The 12977-nt window shown below is 54.6% G+C and overlaps 1 protein-coding gene across 35 annotated transcripts in view; it reads right to left on the bottom strand.

The window, feature by feature from the left end:
- The window catches only part of SIPA1L1 (signal induced proliferation associated 1 like 1), a 437830-nt gene that overhangs the window by 6202 nt on the left and 418651 nt on the right, over window positions 1-12977 (bottom strand). For all 35 annotated transcript variants that reach the window (XM_089322259.1, XM_051826282.3, XM_089322258.1 and 32 more), the window contains 4 exons: window positions 10183-10422; window positions 9328-9493; window positions 3959-4205; window positions 696-842 (listed from right to left, as the gene is read on the bottom strand). In XM_089322259.1, the coding sequence (XP_089178385.1) occupies window positions 696-842; window positions 3959-4205; window positions 9328-9493; window positions 10183-10422 (800 nt within the window). The remainder of the gene's footprint in view (window positions 1-695; window positions 843-3958; window positions 4206-9327; window positions 9494-10182; window positions 10423-12977) is intronic.

The raw sequence follows: 12977 nt of genomic DNA, 5'->3' as shown, positions 1-12977 counted from the left end.
AGACTTAACAGCAACTTTCGGTTCTCATGAGAGCAGTACAATAATCATCTGTTATTGTAACATCACAAACCACATGTTAGCACCAAAAATGCTGCAACAATCTTACAGGCAGTCTTAACTCACAAAAGACAGGTACTGACATTATATCAGCACACACATGCACACACACACACACACACACACTGCATTCATTCCTTTCTGTTTTCACTTCAGCAAACCAGATCAGCACCAGTCTGGGGCTCTGCCTTTAGGAATCACCAGTGGAAAACAAGCTCAGAGCCAGCAGGCTGCAAACAAATGATGCGGCCGGAGCACCTGCACCCGGGAGCTGGACGAGCTGGGCAAGAGAAGCAGCTGGCGCTTGGCTGGACCTGGGGCGCGGCCAAGCAGGCCCAGCAGCCTGACCTTTGTGATCGTGCGTTTAGCAACTACGCCTTCACAGGTGACGAAAGACCCTCTCTGCGCATGTGTTCCGTTTGGTCAAGGGACAGCTGGGGTTCCTCTACCCTCTGCCTTCACACAGGGAAGATTGGACATCCCCGTGCCTAAGTGCCCAGCCTGTGGCCTGGCCCTGCTGGGTACCAGCTGTGCAGAGAAGTGCATGGCTGTTGGTGAGACTGGATCCCTCACCCAACCTACTTCAGCACGGCCCTGCGGGTCCGGGGCTGTCCCGCCTGCAACTTTGGTGAACTCACCCTCATAGGCTTTGGCGGCATCTACCAAGTTAGACCAATCCAAATCTGCAGCAGTGTCAGGCAGGGGCATCAAGCCAGGGTCCGGCATGGGCTGCCTTCGAGTCTCTTGGATGTCGGTGAGGGAGCTGTCTGAGGCCGAGAACTCTCCTGCAGGAAAGGAACAGGGATGAGACACTGCTCGTGTCCACCAGAGAACCACTCAGGAGCTGAGCCATCTCCTGCAACACAACAGCTGTTCCCAGCATTAGTGCCCACCTTGAAACAGGAATTGGCTTCCTCCAGTCTCTTTTTTTTTTTTTTTTTTTGACAGGCAGAGTGGACAGTGAGAGAGAGAGACAGAGAGAAAGGTCTTCCTTTTGCCGTTGGTTCACCCTCCAATGGCTGCTGCGGCCGGCGCACCGCACCGATCCGGTGGCAGGAGCCAGGAGCCAGGTGCTTTTCCTGGTCTCCCATGGGGTGCAGGGCCCAAGCACCTGGGCCATCCTCCACTGCACTCCCGGGCCACAGCAGAGGGCTGGCCTGGAAGAGGGGCAACCAGGACAGAATCCGGCGCCCCAACCGGGACTAGAACCCGGTGTGCCGGCGCCGCTAGGCGGAGGATTAGCCTAGTGAGTCGCGGCGCCGGCCCCTCCAGTCTCTTATAATCCCTAACTGTCTCTCTTCCAGCACTGTGAGTCTTGGGAAGAATAGTTTTGCAAGGAGTCGTGACGTCTGCTTTGGGGGACTCATCTGTCCAGAGTGCCCAGGACAGCTCCGGCGTCCCTCACGGAGCCAAGCAGTTCAGGCAGGAAGACGAGGCTACTTCAACAGAGCTGGAGTTGGAAGCCACACTAAGGGTGTTCATTTTTGCTAGGAGGACAACAGGACTTCTTTTTATTTGGACTGGGAGCTGAGATCTGAACCCAGCTGCTGTGGTCTCCCTGGGACTGGGAGGGCCGCTGGGTGCCAGGTCAGATGACGGGAGAAACATGTCAGACAGCGCCAGGCTGCTCGGGGGTGACAGTGGTGTCGGCACTGTTCCCCTCCTGGGACATGGGGCCATCACACAGGAAACTCTCTGGTTTAGTTTTGGGGGACAGCCATCTAACATCGAGCTCTTTCCAAGGTGACACTTGGTGTTTGGTTGGTTGAATAAAAATATTGAACCAGCGCAACAATTCATCAACTGACCTAGCGCAGCCTGGGGCAGGGAGGCACGATGACTCAGCGGTGTCCTCTGAAGGTACAATGCTATGTTCAAGTGCATGAAGACACGGGGAAAGGGAGGACGGGCGGGGGCTGGGAAAACAGAGCCCGTGAAACAGAAACGCCTCTGGAACATAAGCGGGGAGAGAGGAGCCAGAGCGTGCGGGCCCACCAGCAGGACCACCCCATGAGGCGGCTGTCGCAGCCAAACCCAAAGGCACAGCTGCAAGTGAAGCTCCCCATGGAAGCCCGGGAGCACCAGCAATACCTGCTTACGACGAGTTAGAAAGTTCCTCTGTGTGACAGCCCGCCGCCCAGAATACATTTAGTGCTCATTTTCCCCTTCAGATTACATAAAGAACTGCCCTGGAGTGCAGCTGCTGGTTATTAACATGCTTAAGATTAGCAAGAATTATGACTGAATGGAAGGAAGTCAATAAATACTGCAAGAAACAAAATGTTCACTTCTGTCTGCACTTGCTCCTGCCAGGACAAGCAGGTGGAAGAGGGATTTCTGTGTGCCACTTGGAGCCCTACAGCCCTTTTACCTTGAAGCCCCAACAAAACCCCCTCCCCCTCGCCTCCACACTCCTCAGAGGTGGTCCCCACACCCCACAGGGCCTAAAGGTCAGCCATGCAGGGACCGCTCAGCTTAGAGGACACAGAATCGCCACAGCTGCAGCCTGACGTTGAGGAAAGCAGGAGGGGACGGCAGGTGCTCAGAGCTGCCATTCCTCCCCTCCCTTCCCACCGCCCCGAGGGAGCCTCAACCCCAGGCCTCCTGGGTGGACAGTGCCCACGTACACACGACGCAGCATCACACAGAGGTTATTTTTACAGCTACAAAGGTTTCAAAAGTGAAGGGAACTAAGATGAGCACTCAAAGGTGGTGGGAACTGGAGGAGCAGTGACAACTTCATGGGGAGGAGGGGGGAGGGGTGTACCAGTCACCCTGCACGGGGAGGAGAGGGGAGAGGGAGGGGTCACCACTAAGATGTCTTCTAGTCTATAGTCTGCTTTTGAGGCAGCGACCCTCTCATGTGTCAGCTGTGACGGTGAGGTGCTGGGGGGCCCTGAGTGATGTCTGCTGGGGGGAGTGGCAAGTGGGACAGTCGGCTCAAGGGCAACACAGGGAAAGCAGAAGAAGGAAAAGCAGCAGGTGGATGAGTGTGTGAGTGTGCCGGAGACAGGGAAGGGAGCTGGGGTCCGTGCGGTGTGTACCACAGGCCACAGCAGGCCTGATGAGGGGAGGCTGGGCCAGGCCTCAGCTGTAAGGGTGCTGTGGAGCTGGCACAGCTTTAAGCCTGGAGCCCAGGGCCTGGCTCTCAGCAGAACTGGGATGCTGCACGTCTGAGCTGTGGCTGCTCCGCCTCAGACCCAAGTCCCTGCTATTATGCCTGGGAAAGCACCTGGGCCCTGCCACCCATGTGGGAACCCTGATGCTATCCCAGGCTCCCTGCCACTGTGACCATTTGAGGACTGAGCTAGTGGATGCAACATCTCTCTCTCTCTGTTGTTCTGCCTTTTAAATAAATACATCTTTTAAAAAGTGTGCAAACAAGGCATATATGAGGTGACTTCAAAAAGCTCTTGAAAAATGGAATTTAGTTTGTACAAAAAGACTTTGAAATCCATGTGTTTTTTCATTAATACATGACCTCAGCTTTATGAGGACCCCGGGAGCATGGATGTCAAAGTCATTTTGCAGCCCAGGGCAAAGGCACGCTCAGGGTGGCGCCCATTCTCACTGAGCTGCTTGTGAGTGATGCTGCTGGCGAAGAGAGGAGGCAGGACGCAGCTGAGGGGCTGACACCAAGCCCACATCCTGGCGCCTGTGAGGCAGCGAGCGGTGGCAAGTCTGGGTTCCTACTGTGGCTGCGAGAGGCGGCAGCCCACTGTCTAAAAACAACGTCGCTCGTGTGAGGTGTGAGCCCCGGAGGCCAATCAGCGCAGCAGCAGGGACTCCCAGCCTCGCCTTCAGGCACGGGCGTGGGCGAGGGCTGGGTCACAGGAAAGCTCAGCAGAGCGGAGGCAGGACTGGCCCCCGGCCGCTCGGCTGCAGCTGGCAGCCCACTCACCGTGCAGGGACTTCATTCCCAAGGTGTAGGACGGCCTCCGCAGCGGGAGCGACTTGGGGAGGGAGGGGTACGTGCTGCTGAAGAGGACATCGTTGGGCAGGGCCTGGTCCAGCAGCGAGGCCCTCGACGTGAAGAAGTGCTCCCGCTGGCTGCTGTAAATGCTCTCATCCGACAGCGTCCTGTGCAGCGCCCGCCTGGAGGTGGGGGTGCTGGGGAAGGGGGACTGCGGGGAGGACAGCGCGTGGAACTGCAAGAGAGAAGAGGGGAGTCTGTTCAGCTTCAGCCACCGCGGACGAGGCTGGGGGCGCGCAGCTGGTGAGGAAGTCCCTCAGGACCTGCCCGACCCACCCCTGGAGCCCCAGCGAGCAGCCTTCAGGGCACGCTCTGGAGCTAAAAGCGGAGTCCCTCGTCCCTGTCTCCAGCACGCGGCCTGCGCCCGCCATCGGGACATGGGTTATCAACAGTGCGGGCTGTGGAAGAGAACAAGGCAGCTGTGAGCTTCCATGAGTCCTGCGCCTGGGACCACTCCTTGTTCTTCCTCTGAGCTCACTGCCACGTCTGTACCTGGGGGACGCCTGTGGGCTGATCACTGTGGCCAGGGCCAGGCCAGCAGTGTCATCCCAGAGCAGAGAGACAAAGCCCCAGGAGCCAGGCAGAAAGAGCGTCTGACCCTCAAGGCCGTGAACTTGAGAACCTCTCAGGTGGGCAGGCATCAGGAGTCACACAGATGAGTTTATTTCATTATGTATCTATCCATGAAATTAAAACGGTTAAGTCAGCTTTAAAAAAGATAACTACTTCTCCTCAGCTCTATAAATGGCAAGCAGTTCCGAGACGCAGCTCTTGTTGACGTCTTTCGTCTTTGTGACCAAATATGATTTCACTTGCGATTTTTCTACAGATAGCAGGCTTCTGAGAATCCCTTCCCTGAGAAACGGGACTGGCCTTATTCAAGAGTCAGCGAGCACCTGGCTTGTTGACAAGTCAGCCCTCAGCTGTTCACCTTGTTGGGGGCTCCACGTGGAGTAAGGACGGAGCAGCAGGCTGAGTCAGCATTGCTGTCCACCGTGGGGCTTCCCGGGATGCCTTGCAGGGGCACAGAGAGGGTGACTCAGCAGAGGCTCCACTCGGGAGGCTGCTGTGACAGAGCTGGGATGCAGAGCTGCCACTCAGGGTCCTCCACGTGCTCTGGGCCTGGCGGATGTCCATTCACCAGGCCGAGAGCTAATCATGCCAAAGGGACCCCCAACGTGGTATGCACAGCTGCAGCACAAGTATGAAAGGATGACTGATTACACTCATAACTATGCCCAGGGTACGACCAACTCGGTAAAAACTGTGTTCACTTAAAAAAAATTCCTGATGCATTCAAGATATTTATGTCCTTGCTTAGAAAATAGCTGGCGCCACGGCTCACTAGGCTAATCCTCCGCCTGTGGCGCTGGCACACCGGGTTCTAGTCCCGGTCGGGGCGCTGGATTCTGTCCAGGTTGCCCCTCTTCCAGGCCAGCTCTCTGCTGTGGCCCGGGAGTGCAGCGGAGGATGGCCCAAGTGCTTGGGCCCTGCACCCCATGGGAGACCAGGAGAAGCACCTGGCTCCTGCCATCAGATCAGCGGGCTGCGCCGGCTGCAGCGCGCCAGCCACGGCGGCCATTGGAGGGTGAACCAACAGCAAAGGAAGACCTTTCTCTCTGTCTCTCTCTCTCTCTCACTGTCCACTCTGCCTGTCAAAAAAAATAAATAAATAAAAATAAAAAAGAAAATAAAGTTTCTGTGGGCCCAGCGTTGTGGTGAAGTGGGTTAAGCCATGGCCTGCAACACTGGTATCCTATATCGGAGCACCGGGTTGAGCCCTGGCTTCTCTGTTTCTGATCTAGCTCCCTGTTAATGCACCTGGGAAGGTAACAGATAATGGCCCAAGTACGCTGCCACCCATGTGGGAGATCGGAATGGGGCCCCTGGCTTTGACCTAGCCTGGACCTGACTGTTGTGGTCATCTGGGGAGTGAACCAGCAGATGGAATCTCTCTCTCTCTGTAGCCTTTCAAATCAATAAAGAAAGAAAATTAAGCTTCCGTGATAAAAGCTTTGTGAAGGAGAGCTGGTATGGAAATGATGACTTCCTTTCTCACTTGTAAGAGTGGCCTTGAGAGATGTTAAATTCCTGGCTCCAGTGTTTAAGATCAAACCAGTTCATCTCTCCTTTACCTGCCAGGTTCAAGGACTATCGCAGGCCAAGTCTAAGATCTCACCTCTGGTTTTTCCCAGTGGCATTCCTTCTCCACTGAGGCTTTATAGGGGAGACACACTCTACCAGTTCTACTGCCAGCCTCTTTGGGAAACATAATACATTTCAGGCAGTAAGTAGGTTGGGGCTTGGCATGGTGCTGCAAAAGCTGAAGTGGCTGCCTGTGATGCTGGCGATCACATGGGAGTGTCAGTTCAAGCCCTCATTACTCTCTTCCCAATGCAGCTTCCTGCCAACGCGCCTGGCATGCAGCAGATAATGGCCTAATTACTTACAATCCTGCTGCCCACGTGGGACACCCAGATGGAATTCTGGGCTCCTGGCGGTGGCCTGGCCCGATCTGGCTGTTGTGGCCATTTGGGGGAGTGAATCAACAAGTGGAAGTGCTCTCTCACTCACTCTCTCTCTCTCCCTCACTCTCCTCCTCCCTCCCACATCTCCCACACTTTCAAATAAATATTTTTTAAAGCTATGAAGAGGTCCCTCTGAGCGGCGTGTAGGGTTAGAAGTTGTAATGGCTGCACTGCGGGGAGGAAGTGTGCACACCTGTTTGGTTCATGAGAACGCCCCCTGCCTGCCCTGCAGGTGGCACACAGGACTGCTCTGGGCAGCGGCCCACTGCTGCCAGCCCCTGGAAGGACCACAGGGAGTTCAGAGAGCATCCCGGTGGGGAAGGGCCTCCCAGTTGTGTTCCAAGGAGCCTTGCGAGTTCCTTACAGCACCACTGCTGGGAGAGAGGCTCAGGTGGGACCCAGGAGCCACACAATTCCCCTTGGAGAAACTCTGCCTTCTCAGTTCCACTTGTTTTAAAAAGGCAGGGATGTGGGAGCACTCCAGAGCCTCACTCTTCTACTCTGGTCTTCTAATGAAGGGACTTCAAAAAGTGGTAGAAAAGGATAAAAGATAAGCTTGTAAGGTGCAAAAAAAACCCTGAAATTATATATGTGTATTTCACAGCTGAGAAGTGGGGCCTGCAGGGGTGGCATTTTGCTTGACGTCATTCTCCTGGCCTCCTCTTCCTCTGGGCTGTTCCCCTCGCTGTGAGTGACAGGTGTCACTCATGGGAAGCAGGAGCCCAAGGAGACTTTTGTCTGGTCTACACCCAAGAGCACTGGCTAGAAAGCAGGACTAACAGCTCACCCTACCATGTGCCCGCTCGCCAGGCTCGGCGTCTCCCAAGCTGCATGCCTGGGACCATGTGGGCCCTGTGGCTACTCTCCAGGTGGGAGCGCCGCCATGTCCTACACAGGCAGCCCGCTCTGCTGGCAGATGGGCCTGGGACTGCCCCCCTGCCACTGATATGAATGCTGGCTCACCAACAAAGCCGACCTGGCTCCAGCTGGCACGGCCCACAGCTGGCCACTCCCAGAACCCTGAAGCCTGGCATGCTGATTGGAGCCTTAAGCCAGGGGTGGCCTGGAAGTCTCCTCGAGGGCACGCTGGCCTCTGACACAGCGGAGCCACAGCCACTCAGATGGTGACTCCAAGAAGATGTGTGGACTTGCTTCACTGCCCTCATCTGAAACCAAACCGGCTCGGAAGGGACAGGACTGGAGAAAGACGCCGGAGCGATTCCCAGTCCTGCGCCCTCAGCACCAACACTGTCTTTGCAGAGGGTCTCGTACTGGCAGAGTCACGACAAAGTGCACCCGTCTCTGGAGGAAAGTTACAGTGGTTCCCATTGGAAAACAAGCCACGACCTGGAGTAAGGGCAAAACAGACATTGCCTACTACTATTTCCACTGCGTGAGGAAATCTGAAGAACGAGTGCTTTGCGCTTGCCCACTGCCAAAAATGTGAAACTAGGAATCGGAGGAAAGATTCCTTTCAAAAGGGCAGGTTTTAGTTTTCTCCAACCTCAAAGGAAAAAAATCTGAGGTAATTTTTATTTTGAAACTGGTACTTAAAAATTTTAATATGCCTCTTTGGGTTTTGGTGGGTGAAGAAGTTTCAAGCACTATCTTTTGCAAGGTTGCTAAGGAAACCATGTGTGCCTGGATGATGAGTCAGAACTGCTAAGTGCTGGCTTAGGAAACAGAAATCCCAGCCCCGAGAGCAGCCGTGTGCAGCGAATGGTTTAGTAAGACGATGGACCGAGCTTTTCAAGCCTTCATTTTTCAGCATGACTCCAGGGTGGTCCCTGGGTACGCTGTGAAGTTTGGGAGGCACACCAGATGCCCCCCTCCCCGGGGTGGGGGGGGAGGGCACACAGACACCTGCACGGAGAGCGAGGCTGAAGGCGGGGCGAGCACGCAGCTCTGCCGCCCAGCACGCCTCCTCCGGCACAGTGCGGAGCCGGTGAAACAGTGAGGAAGTATTCTAGCTTCCACCTTTCAATCCATTCTCAAAGTCCTAAAGCTTTGGCCATCTCTACAGACCACAAACCATGGAACTTGGAACACAGACAACAGAAAACTTCAAAGGTGACTGCCATGCCCTCCGCAGGGGCGGGCGTCCTTTCTCTCGGGCTGCCCGGCACACCGCGGACAGAAACACCTTCTGCTCGGAACGCAACACGTCCAGGCCCAGCTCGGGTCCTGGGAGCCCGAGGCTGCGCAGCCAGCTGCAAGGTCCTCCTGCTGGACGGGGAGCAGCCTTTCCCCATGAGCACTCCAAGGCCTGGCCACTGACACAAACAGAAATGCAGAGGCAGTAACAGCCTGCACTGAGCCCAAAGCAGGCAGCTTTGCAGAGTGAAGACGCCGCGGAACCCCTGATGAAGGAGCGGACAGAGCAGGCCGTCCACCCTGCAGACGGCTGCTGTGTGTGGTGGAGGAGCAGAGGCCAGGTCAGAGTGCAGCAGGCAAAGGGGGCAGAACCTGAGACAGGACGGCAACCCCGTGGTCAGAGAGCACTAAAGCCCCTAGGCATGGCGGGAGCCATAGTGTGTCTGCAGCGTTCCGAGAAGCAGCATCATGCCAGGGATGTCCAGGAAATTGTGTGCTTGGCCTGGGACCCGCGGGGAGAAGAAACAACTGTGGGGCTGGACAGGAGCCGGGGGGAAGAGATGGGGCCGGAGGGGCAGAGCACTGTTAGCACTGTGAGCTAACCCCTGGGAGGGGAAGCCAGCGGCCAACCCTCGCGCAAGGTGGGCCTGCGGGCCCGCCAGCTCTGGGCCGTACCTTGAAGTTCTTCTGCGAGTCAGCAGTCGGGCTCTCCAGGTCGATCAGCTTCTTGAGGTCCTCCTCGATGGTGGACTTGGAGGGTGGCTTGGGGGATGCACGGAGGTCCCTGGTGGATGCCCGCAGCCTGGCGGGGGCCATGTCGTTGCCGTCACTCTGATGACGCCTGCGAAGAGATGGCAGAAGTCAAGGGACCGGAGAAACAGCAGAGGAGAGAAGCAGAGCGTTACTTCTGTGGACGCCCTCGGCATCGCCTCGGGCCAATGGGAAACACAGGGTCAAATCCGACGAGCAACCCCTTTCATGGACACCGTCAGCTCCAGGCCAGCGGGAGCAGTAAGCTTGGGGAAGGACTGCAGAGTCGCAATCCCAAAGCAAACTACACAGACAAAAGCAAAACACAAATGACTGAAGTTTCTGCTTTGCCACCTGGTTTACAAACTCAAGCCTTTGCTCTCAGGGGTACTGGCTCACTCTCTAAGGTTCTCTCTGGCCCTACTGGCCCACCTGAGAATTCGTCGGAAGGCAGTGACAGACAGGAAGCCAACACAGCGGGTCCCGGTGTGGCCTGGGACCTGCTCTTTCCGAGGAGATTCAAGATTCTAACTAAATGCTTTCCATTCTGTGAGGGGATCTCAAAAAGTTTATGGAAAAACAGAATTAAAGGTAAACTCTGGAATATTTTTGTGAAATCCATGCATGGTGTTTTCATAGGATACAATGAGGCAGATAAATAATACAGGATATAAAAATAATTCCTCCACCAAGCCAGCGCCTCCCACCCCAGCTGGGTCTCCCCTGTGGTCAGTTGCCACCCCAGGCTTCCTGGCCTCGGTCACGCGAGAGGACTCTTACTTTCTTGTGTCCATAAATCCCACGGAGTTTATGGTTCCTTCGGGCTTTTTCCATCCAATCAAGTACTTGCTCGTGGCGCCCTGGCGGGGGTAGAAAGTCCTGGGACCGGACGAGGAGGAGGAAGATGAGGAGAAGGAGGGCGCGAGCTGGGGGGCGGTGGCAGGATGCAGCTCTTCCTTGGGGGAACTTCTGGCACTGCTGAAGACGACAGGGCTGGCAGAGTGCCGGGAGCTCATGGTACTGCGCAGAAGCGGGACACAGACAAGATGAGCCGGGGGCGGGGAGGGGGTACCTGAGGGTCTGCACGTCAGTGAGGAAAGCATGATCTGGGATTGGCCGGTTAAAGAACGATGAAATTTTTCATTAAATTGTACTGGGGCTGGCCTTCCTTGCATTCTCACTATGGTTGAAATGTCTGCTCAAGGTCATGGTTGCTGGGGCTGAGTCTACGTTTTAAGTAAAAACTGTTATGCTCTCTGGGGCACTTTATTCTTCTTTTTTTCCCCAAAGATTTATTTTGGAAGAGTTACAGAGAGAGGAGAGACGGAGAGATGGAGAGACGGAGAGAGAGAGAGAGAGAGAGAGATATTTCATCCACTGGCTCACTCCCCAGATGGCGCCAATGGCCACGGCTGCGCCAGACCACTGCCAGGAGCCAGAAGCTTCGTCAAGGTCTCACACATGGGTGCAGGGGCCCCAGGACTTGGGCCATCCTCCACTGCCTTCCCAGGCCATTACGAGGGAGCTGGATTCACCTGGAGCAGCTGGGATATGAACCAGTGCTGGCCTCTGAGTGTGTCAAACACCCTGGCATGGCAGGGGTTGGGCACAGTGAAGTTTGGAGGGGTGAGCCACGGAAGAGTCACCCTCCATAGGCCTCGCCCTCCTCCACTGGGGTGTGGTGACGCCAAGTGGAGGCGAGAAGGAGAGCAATAGGACACAGCTCTCCACAGACTCACATCCACAGTCAGAGGGCCACTCTTTCCCCTGTAATTTCACTTTTAATATTTGAAAGGCAGAGAGTGAGCAAGAGAAGAGATCGCCCATCTGCTGGTTCACTCTCCCTATGCCCACAACAGCCATAGTAGGGCCACTGTGGGGTGACAGGTACTGAATTACTTGGGCCATCACCTGCTGCTTCCCAGGCTGCACATTAGCAGGAAGCAGAGAAGGTGAACAGAGCTGGGATGGAACCCAGGCACTCTGATATGGGATGCAGGTGTCCCGGGTGGAGTCTCGCCCACACCAGATGCCCTCCCCTCGACCGGGCACACTGAGTTCTTGTGCCCATGGCGTCTGGCTTTAATACTGGCTCTAAAAAGCTTCTTGGTATCAACATTTTGAATGCTGACTAACGATCACAAAACTAAAATCTTCAGGACTAAAGGAGTCCAACACATAGGAATTTCAAAACTGAAAAATGCAGAACTTTCAAAACGGCAGTGAGTCTACACTAAGCGCTGACGGAGAGGACTGTGTGGGTGAAGTCCCCTGGCTCACGGGCCCTACGTTCAAACCATTTGCGTGCCACTGGATTCTCCAGTTCAGGATGGCAGTAGACACAGCCGACTGTTGCTACAGTGGGTTCTCAGCTCCTTGAGGTTTCATAACAGACTGTGGTCCCAAAGCTCTACTTAACACATCTTCACTTGCCAAAAAGCAGAGTTCCTGCCCTGAGCACAGTACTGGGGTCACTTCCTCAGCAATGATGGATAAAGCAACGATGGGGTGGGGAGGGAGGGGAAACATGGAAAGTCCCCATTGTCTTTATCTGCAACTAATACTAAACAGTTAATTTTAAAACTCAGCAAAAGCAAACCACCTAATGGTCTAAAGATAATCTTGACTTCCCTTCACACTCTACACCAAATCACTTAGGGGAGGGCGTTAGACGCGGGGTTAAGATGCTGCGTGGAATGCCAATGTCCCATGCTGGAGTGCTCGGAGTCGAGTCTCAGCTCTGCTTCCAATTCCAGCTTCCTGATAAGGTACATCCTGGGAGGCAGCAGGTGATGGCTCAAGCACTTGGGCCTCTGCCACCCACATGGGAGACCTAAGCTGAGTTTTGGGCTCCAGCCTTTGGCATGGCCCAGCCCCAGCTGTTGTGGTTGTCTGGGGAGTCAATCAGTAGAAATAAGATCTGTGTGTGTGTGGCAGGGGTTTTCAAGTAAAATGAAAATTAAAAATAAACATTAAAAAAAATCACTTCGAGACAGTATATTTAAATGTGAGTCTAAGACCTTGGATCCTGGGGAGGAGCTTTCTGCAATAGGACCCCAAGTGAAAGGACCGAGGCCCAGCAACATAAAGAACTTCTGTTCAGCGAGACTGCATGCAAAACATACATCCAGAGCAGGTAACCAACTCCTACAAACCAACAAGGCGGAATCCCGGCAGAAAAACGGGTCAAGACTTGAAAAGGAATTCCACAAAAGAAGTAATCTAAAAGGCCAATAAACATGTCCAGCATCATCAGTTACCAGGAAAATGCAAATTAAAACCACAGTAAGGGACCACTGTATGCCCACCAGCATGGCTACAATAACAGATCTACAACAGCGAATGCCAGAAAGGATGTGGAGCAGCTGGACTGCTCAGACTGCAGGTGCAAGTGTCGTTGGCTTGCACGTCAGCCACCTGGTTCACGGCCTCTGTGGAGGCTGAACGAATGTACCTGTGTATCTTATGACATGGCATTAATGTTGCTAGAAACACAAAAGAAATGTATATATATAGATACATGTTTAGCAAAGTACATGTATAAGGATTTGGTACACCTCCAAACTGGAAACCAT

Source organism: Oryctolagus cuniculus, chromosome 20 (assembly GCF_051225735.1).
Source record: "Oryctolagus cuniculus isolate XC-2025 breed Fujian yellow rabbit chromosome 20, ASM5122573v1, whole genome shotgun sequence".
In the NCBI taxonomy this organism is placed as follows: domain Eukaryota; kingdom Metazoa; phylum Chordata; class Mammalia; order Lagomorpha; family Leporidae; genus Oryctolagus; species Oryctolagus cuniculus.
Note: the sequence above shows the minus strand (reverse complement) of the source record. Positions and strands in the feature narration are given on the sequence as shown.